At 40.8% G+C, this 21024-nt stretch overlaps 1 protein-coding gene across 1 annotated transcript in view; it reads right to left on the reverse strand.

The window, feature by feature from the left end:
* Positions 1-3725: 3725 nt before the first annotated feature.
* LOC145444921 (anosmin-1-like) overlaps positions 3726-21024 on the reverse strand; it is a 31503-nt gene continuing 14204 nt past the window's right edge. Inside the window, exons 8-15 of the mRNA XM_080322982.1 lie at positions 19060-19188; positions 18850-19001; positions 18609-18678; positions 17383-17499; positions 17224-17324; positions 14441-14627; positions 13445-13635; positions 3726-4615 (exon numbers count right to left, since the gene is read on the reverse strand). Coding sequence (XP_080179108.1) covers positions 4463-4615; positions 13445-13635; positions 14441-14627; positions 17224-17324; positions 17383-17499; positions 18609-18678; positions 18850-19001; positions 19060-19188 — 1100 coding nt within the window. The 3' untranslated portion in view covers positions 3726-4462. The remainder of the gene's footprint in view (positions 4616-13444; positions 13636-14440; positions 14628-17223; positions 17325-17382; positions 17500-18608; positions 18679-18849; positions 19002-19059; positions 19189-21024) is intronic.

A 21024-nucleotide genomic window follows, 5' to 3' on the forward strand; every position in this document is an offset into this window, starting at 1 on the left:
TTTCATGAAAAAACTTGATTTTAACGAAATCTGGCCCTATGAAGAATTCCAGTAGGTACATCACGTATTATGGTGGAAATAATTAAAATCTGTTTCAGTAAAACCAAAGATACTTTCCTACACTCTCGGGTAGAAAGTGTCCGTCCTTACCAATTAGCTTACCAAGAATGGAGAAATAACGTTCAGCAGTAGCAGTTGTTGGCTGACAACACTGAAGTCGTGCGTACACTGCTGGTGACACACCGTGTTGCTTCATTCTGACACTGGTGCCTACATCACAATTTTTCATAATGCGCTTCTTAATAAAAGAACCATGCAATTCCCACGCAGTCTTGCTTTAGTTAAGATATTGCGGTACGTTGAGCATAACACCTTGTCAACCTATTTGTTTTATTTGAATGTTTATGATTCACAAGGAGCAGACAATGGGCCGTCTACAATAGTAGGCCCATAAAGTAGGCTACAAGCTGTAAAATGTCAAATGATAAGTCCCCGTCAGTGCAAAATCTACGATACAAACGAAATGCAGGCTGTAAAAAAATTTTGACTTTGTTTACAATTTTGACATTTTTGACCTAACGCTGCAATTTTGACCTAACTTTGACTTTTTTGACATGTAAAAAAATCGCCCTAGTGATCATTAATTGATGCAATGGCAACAGTCCATCACAAGACAGGATCCTCAGCTACAGTACCAAATATATTGCCACAAACAAGAATGTCTGTGCGACGGATAAATTTTTCGGATATACCATCACTGTGAATTCATGGTTGGAAATTGGTGTGAGTGTGTCCATCAAAGCACGAGATGTAAATCAGGCAAACGGCACTCCAATGGTAGAAAATGAGTTAAATAAAGCAATATTTGAGGAGATTATCACAGAAGTACCGTGAATTCTTGATATTTCATCGGACGACACACGAAAACATGACCTACGAGACCCCTGGGGTATAACACCACATGAATTGCTATATTTGAATCATTCTCATCTACTTGAAGGGGTGAAAGTACAATTTGGGGCGAAATCGGCGAAATGCACGATTTTCATTTCCAGTGTATCGGTGTATGCATTTAATTTTGGGCACTTGTGAAGAATAAATAACAGTAATGTATACTGCCAGTACAGAGTGAATGCACTGGTTCTATTTCTATCACCATGTGTTGAAAGCGCAGAGTGTGTCACAATGAGGAAACCACGATAAATATATAGTTTCCTGAGAGGTTTCGGTTACAGTCGCATTCGTTCTCGAGGTGTTATGATGCGTTTCATTTAATCAATTCTATGATTTTCCGGCTCACGTACGAGAATGTTGCAGCTGTACGACCAAGTTATTGCTAAACAGAGGAAAGTTACCCGTTTGTCGAAATCATCGTGTTTAAGAACCAAGCAGTCTATTCTAAAACAGGGGACAGTCTTCCAAATATATAGCAGGGAATTGAAATAACAAATGCTTTGCTGGAATCCTCTTCATCAATAACAGGGCTCGATTGTATGTTAATCAAGCAAAGCCAAGTTCATCCAACGGCAATAGTAATGACATTATACCCAGCAACTATTGCTCTGGAGCAGTGATTCCCAAGCGCGGCCCCGAGGGCCGCATGCGGCCCCCAGATAGCCTTCTTGCGGCCCCCAAAATATATTCAGAAATCGATTTATGACAAAAAATAAAATTTATATTTATAAAATAATCTTGCAATTGCAGGGAAGTTGTGAGTATAGACTGCTAACGTTACGTCACTGCTGTTTCAATGCAATGTGCCCTAACCTTCCAGTTGAACGAGCAGTAGCTATAGATATAAATAGGTATTGATAACTTTCAAAACCGGAGGAAAATCCTGAAAAAATGGTAAATTTTTCCCACTCCGTGATCGCTTGACTAAAAAAGAAAAAGAGGCTCAACTCCCGGAAAATACAGTTTTTCTTTCACATTGCCAGGTGGTTGACTGAAAAAAAAGGTCAACTTTCCGGTCCAGCTCCCGAGATAGCCGCCGTAGCGTTCCTACAGAGCTGATTTAATGTATATCAGTCGAATTTGGCCCTATATGTAACCAAAATCCTCAAAAAAGAAGACATTTGGGCGTCCTCCGAGGACACTTTAAAAAAAATCAAAAAAGAGGACAAATCATCTTAAAAGAGGACGTATGGTAACCCTATGATAACTAGATGTGCAACACGTGACTCACGGTTGAATACGCCGAGATGCATACTGCTTAGCAGGCTAAAAGCAGCATAATTGGTAGTCCTATATTCAGGGCCGTAACTGCCGCACCCCAAACCCCCCAATTGAGGGGGGCCGAGCTCGAAGGGGGACCCAAATTACTTCGTGAATTAGCATAAATTATAGAGTATTTTTCGAAAATTTATGCAACTTTTTCAAAAAATTTTCGCGCATTGCGCGATTTTAATTCGCCACATATCTGGATTATTGGGTACTCTTCCCCAAGAAAAAAACCGCAAGATTTATAGAAATGGACATATCAGCGTTGGCCATGACCCCACCACAACGCGCCAAGACATATAAAGTTTTAGGCCATGTAACATGTGACTCCAAGAAGTGTGTCAGAACGATTGTGAGCGAGAAAGCCCTGGCCGTAAAGGATTGCTTTTATGCTGACCAGAAACTTCGAAATACCAAAAACTTCGTTATCTATACAAAATACATATAGGTTCAATTGTCCATATAGGCGCCTAAATGACTGGCGCCGAATGTTCTTGTCTTGGCAATCTGAACCTCACAAGACAAATACCATCCCGCAGGAAAGAAAGTTATATGCCAGTGAAGAAATACCAATCTGAAATCGTGTGATCTTTCAGTTTAGTAGGTTTAGGCAATTCTACATTTTTTGATATAGCAGACAGGAGGTCACGAAATAACATCATGTAAAGAAGTCATGCCTAGGGGTCCGCCCACCCGAAGATGTTTAATTTTACGGGGTCTGCAGTTTCAAAGACACCTCTCACTCAGCTCTACCGGTAAATCTGATTACGTGGGCAAAGAGGACAACCATGCAATTCCCGATCTTATTCACCGATTTTATCATGAATTATCGAAATATTCGGGCGTCGCGCTGTCTCACTAAATAGTACAACTTTAATTTCGTGGCAAAAGCGAACAACGTGATGCGGGGTCAGTTTATCACCCTATGGGAGTCCGGGGTCCTGACGAAGTGCCGTTACGTTCCTGCCAACGGGTATACCCCCGGAGATGTTTAATTACTATTAGGGGCCTATGCCTTTTCAAACACACCTCACTCAGCTCTACCGGTAAATCAGATTACGTGAACAGAGACAGGATGAAAATTGATAGCAATACATGCAATTCCCAATCATATTGATCGATTCAATCATGATACTAAAGAAATTTCTCGCGCTTCGCGCGTTTAGGCGAGAAAAGCTGATTCACTCAACGGACACCCAATGCAGCAGATAAGTAGCGGTAAACAGTGTACAGTTTTGAAATCTCGCCAGGGCAATAAAACTACTCCGAAATAGCCATGATTATTGTTTGGGTCCGTTTCATAGCTGTAGTATTCGTGCGGCCCCGACCGTACTCTGAAATTCTAAATTTGGCCCTCACACCGAAAAAGTTTGGGAACCACTGCTCTGGAGCACATATAGAGTGCCTAGGGTGTTAATAGGCCCTTTGCTGCGCGATCGAGCATTCTTTCTCTCACTCTCATCGCGCCGCTGCTCACTTTTTCCTGATCTGTGACATATACGACATTATTGCGCCACAATGCAAAATTCGAGGTTGATGTTGCGGGTTTTCAGATCCACGAGCAGAATAAAATTTACACTTACGTAATTGGTAAAGCGGTAGCTTTCGATTGATAACAATTTTATGAAATTTAGCCGTGCGATTTGGTTGTGTCTGCACCACTACAGGACACTATGATAATGTAAACAACAACATCGGGGAATCATAAAAGTGTAGCTATAGGTGTCATTACATTTTGTGGTTTATGGTGCATATTGGTTATTGAATAAATTACTTGGCAGACTATTTCAGAGACATATCTGGTGGTGGAAATGCAGGAATTTTATAGAACTTCATAAGTTTTATTAGTATATGAATTTTCATCACAGCAAAACAACACAAGATTGCGATAAAATGAAATGATAACAAGGTGATTTGGAGTGATCTCGCTGCACACATACCACCTGAAAAGCCGTCGTGTAACACTGGTGGTACAATCCATCAATGAAAACATGGCTTGCAGCAATAAAAATAACAAATAAAAGCGGGGCATGCACACTGTGGGACACTACAAAAAAAAACATAAAATGATCCGGCGATACCGATGTAAGGTAGAGCCCAATTCGTTAGATCAAACCCTGATGCGATGACGCAGACAACTGCTTATTCAACAAGGATAGAATAATCATTGTCAAAGAAATGGTTGACAATCAAAATTATCAAACTGCCTTGAATCAGTATCCAAAGGTGTGATGCAACATCTCTACGAATTCACACTATTGAAATTGTTCTCAGTGGAAGGTCCGGTCCTGAATATGTATTTGAACTCCTGTATGGCTCGATTGGAGCTGACAGTGACGAAGTAAACGGCGTAACTTTGCAGTGCTGGTAGAGATTTCACTTCGCAAGATTGATCCTGTAAAATGTTAAAGTAGATCAGTTTCTGTCGCCGTCCAGACATTTTACGGTCTGCGAGATGTGAGAACCCAAAGACGGGCAGTAGGCTACCGGTGACCGGTGACCGTTGCTTAAATGTATTGATAGCGAGTCTTGGAGGAACAGAACTTCAATATACAATTAAATATTATTTTCATACTGTAATAAAAAAATTTTGGCTGACACTCGTCACTGGTGATCGTCATCAAGTAGTGGAGAATTGAAAAGCATATTGTATGACACATAGGCGCCGACTTTTATTTTTGCATGGGGTGGCGGCTAGGCGCGTAGCCAGGGGGGTGTCGAAACCCCGTCCTTTTGAAACGCAAAACCCCGTCCTCTTGAGATGACCACTCGGGCGCTAATATTCAGTTGCAATTCAAAAAGTCGGATTATCAGTGTTACGCGGTGCCGCTACCAATTAGCAAGATTCGTTTGTGCACGCATATCGCATCGCACAATGCAGCGCGACGCGATCTCCCGATTGAGGTCATTGATTTTGCATTCGTCGCTGGACTGAGCAGTAACACGGCGCGACAATCCTGGAACGCAATAGGCAGACCAGAATTATGATTACAAACGCGCGCGGCTAATCGGTAATTATCCCTTACCGTCAACACAATGGGATTTTACTTGATATTGAGTAGCTCGCATCGCGACAATTGGTTGCTTATTAAAACATCGATTTTGACTGCATCGCTGCTTTATGGGCACTGGAATAAATTCCCACTAGCAGGCACACACAATAAAACACTGTTAAATTTTGCGCTCCGAGCATATTAATCACAAAAATAGTTCACAGAATATTTTAAACGCGGCTTGCGGCCCTCATCGATTCGAATAATGCACTTTAATTTGTAGGAGCTGGGCGTATATTTGGTCATCAAATCGCGATAGGATATGGTGTTTCTCAGAGCTCGCGATGAAATCTACGTTTCTAACGACGAGGTCGAATTTGTACATCTGTTAGGATCGTTAGTTTACTGAAATCAGCATCAGCATCAGTACGCAGTGCGAAATACATAGTAGTATTCACTTTTATCGGACTGTACAATCGGCCGGCAAAGTTGCGCTGATAACGAAATTGCAGACATGCCGCAACCTGCAATAGGCCTAATTACAATTACAGGGTGTACTAGTCATACCTAAATACCCAGATTCGGCAATCGCAACGAGCACAATTTGTTGAGACGCGGGCATAAGTTTTAAACAAAAAGGCACATTAACAAAACAATATTACACTCACAGATTGTTACTGTTTGGCGAAAGTGTTTCTGCGGACGGTAGCAGGCCTGCATGCGGACGCGCTAAATCAAATCAAACCACCGACGATAGTGCACATGAGATATCGGTGACCCATTTGGCATAGAAATGATTCTCGCTAATTTGCAGTACGCAGCATCGATAATACGAATTAGTGAATTGGCATCTCAAAAAAGACGGGATTTCTAGTTATAAATGAGAAACTACCTGGCATTGCACCTGGGGTTTTAATGCCGACAACGCGCTGGTTAATATAATCCCGGGGCCTACGGCCTACGTAGGCCCCGATCAGCCAGTCGAATTTGATCGTAAAATGGTGCTGTTTTAATTATCCACGTGTTATTGCAGTAAGAGCAATATGGGCGCATGCCGCGACCTTATCAATAGAAATACATATCTCAAAGGTTTGACATTCGATCCGCGATATAGTTGGCTCGATTGAGTCCATCAAACAATGGAGTTTATTGGAACATGGAAGGTTCTCGTTCAAACTAATCGAATAAATTCAGAATTTGCGCCACCGATAATCTCGTGTTGCATCAATTTTGACGACGTAATTCAACGCCGTGCACAGCACAATGCGCAGTATTAATAAAAAATCAAACACTGATAAGTGACACCGAGGGAACACGAGTGTATGAAGCAGACGAGAATTAGTAGCCTACAGATGATAGCAAACGAGAAAGCGCGCATCTAATCAGTAATTCCTCAACTTGCGTACAGCAAAATTGGGTTCCAAGTCTGACATCGTGACAATCGTTTGCACATTATAACGACGTTTGAGCTGCATTGTTTCATTTGCCGATAAAATTTGACAAAGCCTTGTTAAAGTAATGAATATGCGCACTTTGCGCAGGAATGACTTTCAATTTGCAGGCAAATACAAACACACTGTCCTATTTCGCGCTCCAAGCCTCCAATTAAAGAGAATATTACGGAACTAACTCAAGAATTATTTTGTAAACGAATATGGGCGAAAATGCGATTTAATTAGGAGAAGGAGAACGTGAATTCGCTCGTCTGGTCGAGAGAAAAGATGGTGCTTCTCAGCGCAAGCCGACTCGAAATCGACGTAGTAAACTAGGCTGCTTCGACCTTCGATTGTCTGATTACTAATCACGGATTACAATTTATTGGGGCGTTTTAGGGTGGAGGCCAAAAATATAGATCAAATAATAGATCTGGCGATTTTGCACGTTGCTGGATTTTCTGCGGACCAGAAAGGTAGATTAGTAAGATTCTGCCACAACCAACTGAGTATAGACTGCTGCTTCTTGATCCTGGTCGCCACCAGGATTAAAGTCTCGATTAAGGTACACAAGCATATAAATTTGGCCAGGTTTGTAATAGTTAGGACATTGTAGATTGGAATTGCTTATCTGAGGTTCGTTATAAAGATAGTGAAGATTGCATGTTGACGATATTTTGTTACCGGTACTCAATTGTGCTTCTTATTGACTGATGATCATGTTATTACAGAATGTTTAATGATAATGATAATTGCATACAAACTATGTAATAAATGAGTTCCGCCGTTCTCTTGCATTGGATACAATCAACCAAGCCGTGAAATGCTACATCGCCAAACATGGCAAAAGAACAGAACAGTAATTGAAGGTTGCTTCAAAACAACAGAAAGTGCCCAAACTGAAAATGCCTGTTAAGGCCTTCAGAACATTCAATTGGAAGAGTGACTGAAGATATGGTATCTGACCCGGTGCTATTTATTTCAAGGTAAATTTGTAGACATTGATTATATCGATAATGTGGCGCATATCAGTAAATTAATGGTTATAGAGCTGTCATACCAGCATAGGATCAGCCACTTGAACATCATTTTAAAAGTGATTCCACCGTATTGTCTGTAGTTAATGCAGAAAATCAATCATGTAAGTTATATTGCGAGAGAGTAATGAGAACTTGTTCGATATATTGACCGCATCGAGAAGTGTTCCCCATGATGATGATCGGTTCGTGTCAGAGGCAACTCTTCTCGGTATTTTCATCACTACTTTTTGCTTACATATCAATTGTATGAGTGTAGATGTATAGGCTATTATATCGAATTCTTATCCAGTGGTGTATTCAAGGGAATGCATTCACGATATCAAACGTTCTTGTCATAACATTCAGCGATTTTATAATGAGATTTTTTGCTAGTCGCCAGTCGGTTTCAGTATTTTCCACCATACTAGCAAATACGCATGTGCATTGTGCATATGTAAACATACGTATAGCCTCAAATCCTTCTGAAACATTCACATGTTTTCCAGAAACAAGCTACATGGAATCGCAGTCAACATGCGTGACAAAGACAAGTGATCTGCCGATCTGCCACCTGGTATGTAGCTTAAACTCATTTGAATTTCATGTCGGGTTGATATTTCAAAATATACAATCTTGCAGTTTGGCAAACTTTTGCTCCACTGCCCCAACTATTGTTATGTAAAAAATTCCCACATTGTACTGAGTTTGCTAGTGAAGTGTATCTGCGAACGATAGAGTTGGAAATGGTGTTTGACTGCTCGAAAGATTGCTGATTACCAGTGCAATACACATAGTTACAATCCTGTAACAATTGATATAAGATGGTATACAATAGAGCCTGACCGATTATATCGCTTTGCCGATAATATAGATTCGATATCACTCTTTGAAAGAATTATTGGTATCGGCCATTGGAAATGAATATATATGGGCAGTTTTCGTGAGGTCACAGCATGGTGATAGGAAGTCCATAAACTATAATCTTTGACCACTAGACTGAGAATATTGATATATTTCACATATATTACACTTTACAGGTGTCCTGATACAGCCTTTCTAGTTTATTTCCTGTCCAAGTATAGCATTGGCTGTAAAGCTGTTCAAAGAGATGCCCTGAAGGTTTTAAATGCGCATTTTAAGGTATTCCACACAATTTGAATATAGGCTATAGTGGTTATCGGTGAAGGGGTTAAATATTGGTTTTATCGGTATCGGCCCAAAACTCCAATATCAGTCGGCCTCTAGTATACATATACAATACAATGAAAACTAACAATTCTGCACTTTATGATCAGCTGCTTGCAGAATTACAAGTTTTTAATGACTAGAGACTGACCGATTATTGGTTCACCGCTCATATCGAATGGATACCCCACTTGGAAACAGATATTGATATCAGCCATTAGAGGAAAAAATATCAGCCAACAAGGCAGGGAGAATTTCCAAATGATTTCTTTGTGATTGGCTTCCTAATACAAGTTTTAGTTTAATCATAGGTTACTACCTCATCGCAAGTTTAATCATACGTTACTACCTCATCGCAGAGTCAATATGAACTTCTTTTAATTCAGAAAAACAATGAGCTGAGAATTAAACTCATGGTGTCGAAGATTGAGGAGCTCAAAAAATGAAAAGACATGAGAGACGAAGAAAGATATTTCAGAAAGCAAGAATTCGAAATGCGTATTGAAGAACATGCGATAAAAATGGAAAAATATAGATTAGAACTTGGACAATTGAGGAATTAGTGACATCTGTAATGCAATATTTCTGTGTTCAATTATTTCATTGTGCCTTCCTGTCAAGTTATGTAAATAGCCGAATACTCATTTTCTGAAAAGCAGCATTTCTTTATGATATTTCATTGTGCCTGCCTGCCTGCCTGCATTGTGCCTGCCTGCCTGCCTGCCTGTCCTCTCTAATTTTCGACGAGTTTGCGCACACTCAGCAACTCACTACAGACCCTTGGACAACAGTGCGTGAACGTCTGTAAAAAAAGTCATCACTTCGGATTTTTTCGTGCCCAACTTGGATTTTCTGTGCGCAGAGACCATGTCAGCACTGCGCATTTGCGCACGTGAGTAGCTTAGAGGGAACATTGCTTATAGGTATTATTGGCGGTGCACATTTTTTGAAATGCAACATTTCTTTATAATATTTCATTGTGCCCGCCTGCCAAGTGTTCCTCGCCTTATAGGTATTGTCGATGGCGCATATATTTTGGTACATTTTTTCAATTCATATTTGTCAATTTGAATACAAATAATGGGACACTGCTCTTTGTTTATTACCTACAGTGCAATTGTAGTTAAATCTTTCATTCCACGAAGTCATGCACATTTCATTCTCTTTATTATTTTTACACCAGCACGGTTTACTTATTATTTTTACACCAGCACGGTTTACTGTGTTCGTTAAAATTTTAAAATAAACATAATTAGTAGAAATATGTGTTGATCTTATTTTCAAGATAGGCTATTGCGTCAGTGTATCCAACTTCAGATGTTATATCCGTAGCTTCCTCGGGAGTAACTGCAATATCAGGAACTGGCTCATTGGTTTTTGTAGCAAAATTGTGCAAACATATGGTTGCAATGATTGCCAGGACGGTGTTTTCGATTTGCATTCGCATAGGATTTAGCAACATCTGGAAACGCTGTTTCAGAACGCAAAAGCATTGCTCGATCAGCATGCATGTCTTTGAGTACATATAGCTGTATTTTTTTTCTTGTGCAAGCTGTGGATTTGTTAATGGAGTCATCAGGTACATTTTTAGAGCATAGAGCCTCTGTCTCCCAGCACAACAGCATTAGTCACTACCGGTATTCTCTTGGCATTGCAGTTCATTTGACAGTTCGAAGAAAAATATCCTTTCCTGCAACGATAAATTTTCTGGTACAGAGCCAACTGGGGACTTTATTGGGATATGCGTATTGGGTACCATCAATGCAACCGATGACATTTGGAACTCCAGTATGTCAAAGAAATCACTCTTTGTTGGTAACGAATCATCCAATCGTGGGATAAATTTTCTCTATTCTCTGATGATGCCCGAGAAATGCAGTGGATTATTCGGCGTGCAGTTGTCCGGCTTACACACCAATCAAATCAGCATCTGTTTGTTGAAAATGACGTAGCAAAAAATCGGAGAGCACAGAGTAATTGCATCATGGGGTGCAAAGCCTGGCACCGTACATCCAACCATGGGCTGTCTTTAATCATGTCCAATAGAATTACCGTAGCTCCCTTGTAAAATCTGTAGCAGTCAACGAATTCATTTTCTGGGTATTTTACAAATGAGTCCGATATGTCTGCCAGGTAATGCCTGGGCATAACAATTGTATTCTTGTTGTCCGAACTGCCATCTACGATGTCCAAAATATCCATACTACAGACAGTGATAACAACAGTACCAGTTTGCAATGCCGTCTTTAGAACTTATAACTGTGAATAAACTACAGAGTAATATGCATTAAATCTGCAAAGTGGCTTCAAATCAATTTCATAAGTCTACCTAGGAAACGACGGCATTCATAGCACATGATCAAAATCGACAACATTTCCAATCAGCATTGCCGTTGAAGCAATATTTACTACGAAGTCGATTGGTTGACATGGCAACCTTCCACGGATGACTACATTTTGCGTCATTTTGACGCAATAGCGTCCTACATCCTGGATTTGTAGATCTACTAACTTCGCACGAACATCCAATGTTTTGGCGTGCGGATCATCTACTTCTAAATCGGGAGATCTTGGAACTCGCAGATTAAGCGAAAATCCAGGATGTTTTTACTCAGCTTTTTGGCCTCCACCCTTAAGCACTAGCTCATCGTCGCCAACGAAGCTGCGTATTCAATTATTGGCGCGCGTATCGGTTAATGGTAAATAGTTGGCATTTACGCGCTATCACTTACTCGCTAATTGACAGCACTGATGATTTGAAATCGCAGACGGCGGGCGTTTAATCTGATTGTATGGGGTGGCCGCCACCCCATAAATGTGTCATGGGGTGGCTGCGCCACCCCGCCACCCCGTAACTCGGCGCCTATGGTATGACATATACTATACCAACAATTAGGGTTGCATTTAAACCAACGGGTTCTTTAAAACACTTTGTTTAAAACATGTTTTAAACAGTGTTTTAAAAGGCCCTTTAAAAAATATTTAAGTTGTAAAATTATGCCCTAATTGTGTAAATACTTTCCCAGAACATGTTGTATGAGCCTACGGACATTTACCACCCGACATAGTCGACGTATACGATATGAGGTGGTTGGAACCTTCAAAATAGTCGGTTCAACAGCTATAGCACGTAAATATTTCGTCAAAGAAGCTATATTTATCCTATATTTTAAATTGTCAATGTCGATCCTATATGACGTCACAATTGAACATTTGTGACGTCATGACTTGAATTTGTTTAAATGGATTTTTGTTTCAAATGCAACCCTACCAACAATAGTATCATAATGTAACGCCGTAGTAATCACATTGTTGTGTTAAGGATCTGATTCTATAATTTATTTATGTATAAATGGTCAACACAGTGGATCTTATCTCATTTTAGGACTTGTGGTTCATGACACAAATTTCATGATGTTAATGGGTCTTGGCTTTCTTGTATTGTCGGGAACGTCTTTCAATCCCTCTCGTAGCCATTATTCGGACGCTAACACTCCAATATGCGTCCCAATCGTAATCGTTAGTGCCGATTTGTAGCTCAGCTCACTTTATGTCTTGGCTTTTTGAAGCACTGCAGTTGCAGTGAGGTCGGCGATGAGGAGCCCAGATAAACCGCCGACATGTGGAAGTAGGTCAGAACCGGGATTCGAAACCACTTTCATTGGTGTCGTGACCCTGGTGTTTAACCAAATGCGCCATTCGCTTTCAGGTAGTTTCCATAAAGTTCTAGATTTCAGTTGATAAATGTATGTTATAAGGGATGTGAAATGTTGAGACAGTCTGGTTGCGAGCGTGAGTGGGATGGTTATGTGTCAGTGTGAGTGTGCCCCGGGTCGGATATGGAATATAGTACCAGTATGAAGTAGAGTCGTGTAGTAGGGAGGGGTCTTGTAATGAAAGGGGCTACTGGGGTGTGCGTAATTGTGTTTGTGAAGCAGACATTATTGGTCTGTGTGGATCGCCGTTTTGAGATATGATATGTCAATATACAAATAAAACCATATGATATGTGTTACAGTTGTGGGCAATCTCGAAAAGACCAGATCCTGAATCCAGAGGATTAGGATTTGGAAAACCGGATTTGGCACATTTTGACGGATTAGGATTGGATTAGGATTTGACATTTATTTTTTGGTGGATTAGGATTACGATTGCATTTACTGATTTTCGGGGAGATTGATGTCCTGTGGTGAATGGCAAGAAAGTTTTTCGTTCTGCCACGATTTTGTAAAGTTTGCCAATAAGTTATTACTTCATGTTCTTTAGCACTCATTGAGGGTTTTATTTCTGTTTACAGAAATATATAGGCATAAGATGTAGGCTATAGCTTTCTAGTTTGAATCGGATTAGGATCAGAATTAGGATTTGAATATACAAAAGTTCTGGATTGGGATATGGATTAGCATTTGAAGCTTACGATTTGGATTAGATTAGGACATAGAAATTTCAAATCCGCTCATCTCTGTCTGTTAGCTCACAGTTTGCCGGATCAGGGGCGCTACGACATCAATTGCATCAAATACTGATAGCAAATTGGTCAACATTTTTAGTTATATGAAAACGTTGTCACGGCTCAATGGTCGTGAATATGTACCTTTGTCGTCAGATACTCCCATTTCAGAGGAGTGAGATCGGTGAAGGCAACGTAAACGAGCACCGCGTCATATGCCACAGAACGCGAATTCCGATGAATTTTCGCCGTGAATGTGCCGCCCATTTCCGGATAAAGTTGCAATGCGAATCCCGCGTACTTGCTCCAGTATATGTCGCTTGTTGGTCTCGATACTGAAAAGGTACACTTTATTGGTAATGTCATATTATTTATATCTTACAAGGGTCACCAACTCGTTGCCCGCGCTCTCCCTGTAGCCCGCGAGAACCAAATGATTCGCCCGCGGTCGCAGTAGCAGATATTCAAATGAGAGATTAGGAAAACAAAACGGAGAAGGGTTTCATATGAGCAGCTGTTAAACATGGGTCAGTCGATCCTAAGGAGCAAACGAACGCAGTTTTCAATCGGGGCGCTGCTCGTCTCCGCCCACGCAGTGGCTTAATGGGAATCTAGTTAATATTCCCGAGTCTCGACGCGGTGATTCGCGCTTCGGCGCGCAGTGCGGCAACGCAACTGAGCCCGGACACGCTGGCGTGAGTCCCGGTGAGTGAGAGTTTTCTGTTCTTGGTAAGGGGCGGAAACACTCCCTAGTGCTCTGAAATTCCAAGTGTAGAAATCAAACTGAGTACGGATAAACGGCGGGAATAACTGTCAGTACCTAAGGAGTATCTCTTGGTATTAAAAGGTTGGTGACCCCTGCTCTGGGAGGTGTCGTAAGCACTGAATAATAGTCTTTTTCATCCATAAAACAACACAGCCTTGCATGAAACTGAATAGAGGGTTCGAAGAAGAGTATTGACGAAGGTACATTTCATTAGCGAAGACATCATATACTGAATTTTGTACAACAAATCAAGAGACAATGTCACGAATTGGCGATTAGCGCTAATAAAGAGGTCATCAAATCACCTCAATACTCCACACAACACACAGCACAAAATCAATCAATGATCGAATCAGTCAGAGTCATAAGCTCACCTTTACTACACGTTTGACTACCTTCCCGTCGCTCCACGAATTTCTTCTGATTCCATCCGGCAGGTGGCGTGAAGAGCCTCAACTTCTGCGGTTCTCCCATCTGTCGTTTGAAGGATCCGTACACAGCTCGAACTGAGATTTCGTATTCAGACGCAAATTCTAGCCCATCGATGACGCGGTACGTGATCTGAATTTAAATTTCAACGCGATTGTATTTTTACTGCGTGCGAATGAATGCATAACAAACTTAGGTCTCGGCACAACGATCGAGTACTCGAGTACTCAGGTAATCGAGGAGTTTTCGAGTATTGAAATTATACCCTCCTTGCCTCCAAATCAGTGGTTTTCAAACTTTTTTAGACACGCTCCTCTTTATGATATGGAAAAATTTCGCGACTCCTCTTATCACCATATCACAAAATGCAACCATGATGCTAGCAATCCCAACGGATAGTTTGATGGCGCGAAAGGTTACGACTGTTGATGTCAAAATTCCAAAATATAAAATACGGACAATACACAGAGCAAAAACTATGAATTGGAGGTAAGTCGCCCGGCTTTGCGCCCCCTTCACATGCCCCCTCTCCAGTTTGAGAACCACTGCTCTAAATATTGTAGACATAATATTATAAACTTTTTACTAATAAGCACCATTCCATGACAATTGCAATTTCAATAATATTTTCCACTAAGCAAGGCTGTAAACCTCAACTGGTCTTACCGCTAGCACAAAGGTGCGCACTTGAGTGGAAACGAATTTTCTGTGAAGTAATGAAAACGGTCTTAGTATTGTCAGAAAGTACAATACTTGTGTATGGTCGAGCAAATAACGTATTAATTTCTTTATGTGGTGAAAAACTTGCGTAGTCTCTTTTTGTTCGCACATAACAGGGGGCGGGGATCTTCTCCAGTCGGCGGGCCGAATATAGGAAAATTAAATACTTGGCGGGCCGGATTCCTGAATCGATACATTATTCGCTCATTTATCCACATATACAATGAAAAAATCGTATTTAATGAATGTATTTTAACGACAGCAATGTAACTTCAAAGCCATTTCTCGCCAATAATGACGAAGACAATGTGGATTTGAGAACAGCATTGTCATGCAGGCACCACCATGTCTGCTTCTCTCTGACGAATCAACACACGGTGCAATCCCTAATTACGATTTCAAGACGTTCGATAAGCCCGGTACGCCAAATTTACCTAGATATCAATTCATTAGGGTTTAGTAGGTGACGAGATATAGCGTGGCTGTTCAACTGTGTGGCTTATTTTATCTCGATATTGAATTCATGTGGCCCGCGGCCCCGTGGTCCGCGATCCGTTTCGAGTTGGCGACCCCTGGCATAAGCGGTGTCTTACAAAAGTCTAGAATTGTGCCGTGTTACAAGTCGACGGTTACGGAATCAAAAATAAGAAATATCGGCCCAGTGTAAATGACGATTGTATTCAAAAAACACCATGATTACCACAAATGACATCAGGGCTGAGTACATCGTAAATGGCGATATTGCAAGTCTTCTCGCTTCGAATAACTTACGCATAAGCACCACCCTCGCTCGCTGCGCTTGTATGTGTAAAATTACATTCAGTCACTAAAATTTGACGTATGTAAGCAAGTAGTGGGGAATCTCGGAAGACTATAGGGCCGCGAGCCACACTATCATGTAAGCAGAGGTGGTCAAAGTAGTCAAGAAAGATACTCAAGTAGAAGTAGAAGTAGCAATGACAAAATCTACTCGAGTACGAGTAGAAGTACTTCTTCCATACGCAACCTAAAACTACTTGAAGTAGAAGTAGAATTGACTGACTACTTCAAATCTACTCAAGTAAGTAAGTAGTTGTGAAAACGATCGTAATTCGTTGGCATGGATAGTCAAAAGCTGCAAATTGAGCCATGCGAAAGGTGCAGATCTTAATTCATATTGATGCATACCAGGAGGTATCCAATTTTCAACAGAATAGGCATTCGTCCGCATCATGGGATGAAAATGATAGTATTTATATGGAAATGCTATACTAATCCTCTGTTTACTCGAGCAGCCCGTTTTAGAAAATATCATGGTGTGGCGCCGTTCAAGGTCCGAAGGTTAGCCGAAGAGCAATACGGAGAAATTGTATCGGATACGGGGTAAACACTTTACGCGATGAGTAGTTAATAAAAATATGGTTGATCGTACAAATGCCATATTGTGTAGCTTTATTTCCGGAAAGTAAAGGCATTACCACAGCACTTGCTTTTAGACTTCTAACATGTATGTTATCCGGACAAAAAAACTGATATTAATTAGAACTCATATGATACTGGGAATTGAAAGTGAAATATAAATACTACTTCTGAAAGCGGAACATGTATTTCATGTCTTTAGTCCAGAAAGTTTCGAAGGTTGGTATGCTAAAAGTAAGTAAGTAAGTAAGTAGATCACAGTATATTACGAAGTAGAAGTGGAAGTAGCGATAATCAGATCTGCTTGAGTAAGTACCAGAAATAGAGGAAAACTACTTGGGTACTTCGAAAAAGTAGAAGTACTTCGTTACTGACCACCTCTGCATGTAAGACGGAAAACTGTCAGCGGGCCGGACAAAATCCCTTCGCGGGCTGGATCCGGCCCGTGGGCCGTATGTTGCCCGCCCCTAGCATATAAGGTCCATACTTAAACTTTTCATAACATGCATAGTGTTATGACGTTGTGATGAGTAATACTCGAACTTTCGATTTATGATCAAATCATTTATAGACAATCAATTTTGTGCAGCTCTATACATGTAATGCGAACCTTCTGTTTCGCGCGCATCTCAAACTCTCTGCTCCTCTCCCCAAGAACGCTGGACACGAATCGCGCGCTAACCAGGAACCGGACCAGGTTCGCGGGAGCCTCTATTACGGAATAGTCGACACGATTTACGAATGACTGGCAATCGAACACTTCCCTAACCTGTGAATCGGAATTTCCACGTGATCTTGACCGACAAAGATCCATTGTTCGTTAAGAAAGGCAGTTCCGCTTTCAAATCGGCCACTCTTTCTTTCGGGTGCGGTGGCGGGAAAACGACTGTATGACGAAACGATTGTTCTGAGGAGGGACAAATACGTTTTCACGAAAGTATCAGTGAATAAAATGTAGGTACCGGATTGCTCGGTTCCGCTCACACCGCATCGTCGCCCATATGTAATATTTCATCACAGTAAATATGGCCCACCATAACGTTTGAAACTACCGTGTCGCAATCTAGCAATTACCTATCATATAGTAATCTAGCAGCCCATGACGTGTCCTGCTAATCTAATCTGGAAAATCCAGCTTTTTGAACGTTACACCTGTTTTAGCAGATCATTTTTGAAGCTTTATGGACAAAAGACATGAAATATATTTTTCGCTTTTTAGAAGTGGTATTTGTATTTCACCTTCAATTCCGAGTATCATACTTTCAGTTCTAATTACTTTCAGTTCTTTTGTCAGCAGAACATACATGCTGAAGCATAAAAGCAGGTGTAGTAAAGCCTCTATTTTCCGGAAATAAAGCTACACTGAATATAGCTTTTTTGATCCACAATATTTGTGATCCGCTACAACTTCTACGTATTGCTCTTCACCTGAACTTGGGGACTTATAATATGGGGTATGGCGCCATGCCATTATATTATCTAAAACAGGATCTTCTAGTAAACAAAGGGTTAGTATAGCATTTCCATATCAATACTATAATTTGCATCCCATGATGCGGAAAAATGCTTATTCTGTCGAAAATTGATACCTCCTGAGATGCATCAATACGAACCAAGCTCTGTGAACCTTCCGCATAGCTCAATTCGCAGCTTTTGACAGTCCATGCGTACTAATTATGACTGTTTTAAAAACTACTTGCTTACTTGAGTAGATTTAAAGTCAGTAAATTCTACTTCTACTTCAAGTAGTTTTAGGTGGCTTATAAAAGAAGTACTTCTACTCATACTTAAGTACATTTTTTCGTCGCTACTTCTACTTCTACTTGAGTAGCTTTCTTGACTACTTTGTCCACCTCTGTGTGTACCAGAGTTTCTTTTTCAAATACAATTTACGTTTTACCCTGCACAATGAATCAGTTATTGTTTTGTGTAAATCTGAATTTTTCTGTACCCTCAATTGCCGCTTGTACTTGAGTAGCAACTCTGACTACTTACACGTGACGTTTGCTGACGAGGTGCTGGCGTGGTGACTGTTGTTCCAAACAGAGAAAGACGTGACGTATATCTGGAGAAAAATGGTTTGGATGTTGGAATCTCGTTTTTGCAAGGAGCAGGTTGTTTGACTTTTATTTTTTTGATCTTTTCTAGTTTTTTGAAAAAATTTCGAATGTTAAAAATCTCATGTAAATTACTTTATGTTGTGCTAATTTTTAATTTTAGATTCTCGAAACCTAACCCGGTGCGTGACGTAAGGCTCCAGATCATTGACCCACGATGACCAGAGCTCCTCGCCATCGAAGGGCCGAGAACGCGAGAACGGAATACACTTTCTCCACTCCTTCTCTGCGACGCCACTATCCGGCAGATTATGACGCGATAGGAAGAATCCTGCGACAGAAGCAATCATACTTGATGTCATTACCCAAGGCTGAATAACTCTCCTCACCCTCGATCGGCAAATCGCTGAAAATGTTCTTTTCCATTGTCCAAACTACGAGAAGACTGAATCTGAATCTTGGCTTGAATCGGATCAGAGAAAGATGCAAACTCGAAGGAGCAGGCGGTGGCAGTGGGTCTGAAACAATTTTATACCAGACCTGGATAATTCTAGTCTTCTCATGACAGCGTACTGCGGTAATCTGATCAAATTTCTGGTTTCGCCCCCCCCCCCCATATTCACTGCTCCGAAAAAGAAGACATGTAAAAGGGCAATCTATGCACCCAACTCTGATCGCAGATGAATTGATTAAAAAAAGGTCATTTTTCTGAGTAGGTGCCCGAAAAATCGGTTTTTGAGTCTACTTTCCGTTACGTTGACCTTTATTCAGTCAACCGTCGCGTCATATGCAGAATAAGCTTTCTTCCTATGCATTTTATGCTCTGTTAATTAAATATATCCCACTGGACGCCTCAACATTTTCGCCCGCCTATCGCCCCCAATCGGCCCCTTTTGTATTTTCGCCATCTTGTTTCGAAAAAACGCCCACTATGGGCGATATCGCCCAAGTCGAGAGCCAATGACATAGACCAGAGGTCTCAAACACGAGGCCCGCGGGCCGCATGCGGCCCGCCAAATCGTTTTGTGCGGCATGCGTCGTCCTTTTGGATTTTGAAGTACTCGACCATATTCAACTGCTACATATATATTTCCGTAGCTTTGAGAACTTAAATTCGCTTTAAAACTACTTCCAAACCCTAAAACTACTCATCAAATTTCACCATCACATCACTTTCAAAAGTTACTATGCGGGGGAAGATCAGCTTTTACGTCATATTACTTGTTTATGATGGTAAAACATGACCCGTAGATGATTTGTGACTGAAAATTGTGATTTGGACTTGGGCGCGACCTTTCGTAGAATTACTTAAACTCGGACTGTATGGGTGATAAAATAACTATGACTTGACTTTAGTCGGGTCAAACTTTACAATCAGAGAATGACTTGTGACTCAGAACGCCGTGACTTGGTACGACCACGAACGCTGCAAACTAGCAGACTGTTGTGTTGTGTTGCGTAGCGTAGTGTATTTAGCTATCTAAGCAGGTCTAAATGATAATGGCAATCGTTGGCATTCTATTGCCCCCTTGACGTCTAGTTAGTTACATCCGGCACCATCTTGGGTCTGTTTATCCATGTTATTATTGCCAATTAAAGGTGGCGAGTGAGGTAGTAGTACGCTTCACCGCTGTAACAATAATGGATTCCTCGGCGATTGGACTGTTTTATTACTATGGCACTTTAATCATTATATGCAAGTTGTTATTGATCAGTTCCGATATTCGAAGGTAAATCTAACTCCGATGCATGCACGCCATGATGCATTTGTACACTAGCAAGATGTCTATAACTAATTATTTTGGCAAACTATGTCAAGTACCACTGAAAATTTATTTAAATATTTATGGATGTGATTTTTTTTCGTGCCATGCATGCGTGAATTCACAATAGTAAATCACATTTCCACGATGTTTGTGGAATGCCAGTCTGCAAGGTATCGTCCAATAAGGCCTACTTGGAAATACATTAAATACCCTAGTTATTAGATGCTGCGGCCCGCGAAGCCATCAAAAACCAAGAAATTGGCCCGCGAGCATACTTGAGTTTGAGACCTCTGGCATAGACCATGACCTGAGTATCATTGTACATTAGCAAAAAGTTGAAGTTTGTCATAGCCCTAATCAGAGGTGGTCAAAGTAGTCAAGAAAGCTACTCAAGTAGAAGTAGAAGTAGCGACGAAAAAATCTCTTCAAGTACGAGTAGAAGTACTTTTTCCATAAGCAACCTAAAATTACTTGAAGTAGAAGTAGAATTGACTGACTTTAAAAGTACTCAAGTAAGTAAGTAGATTTCAAAACGCTCCTAATTCGTTCACATGGATTGTAAAAAGGTGCAAATTGAGCAATGCGAAA

The sequence above is a fragment of the Botryllus schlosseri genome, chromosome 8 (assembly GCF_051294905.1).
Source record: "Botryllus schlosseri isolate E-star chromosome 8, Bs_hap1, whole genome shotgun sequence".
In the NCBI taxonomy this organism is placed as follows: Eukaryota; Metazoa; Chordata; class Ascidiacea; order Stolidobranchia; family Styelidae; genus Botryllus; species Botryllus schlosseri.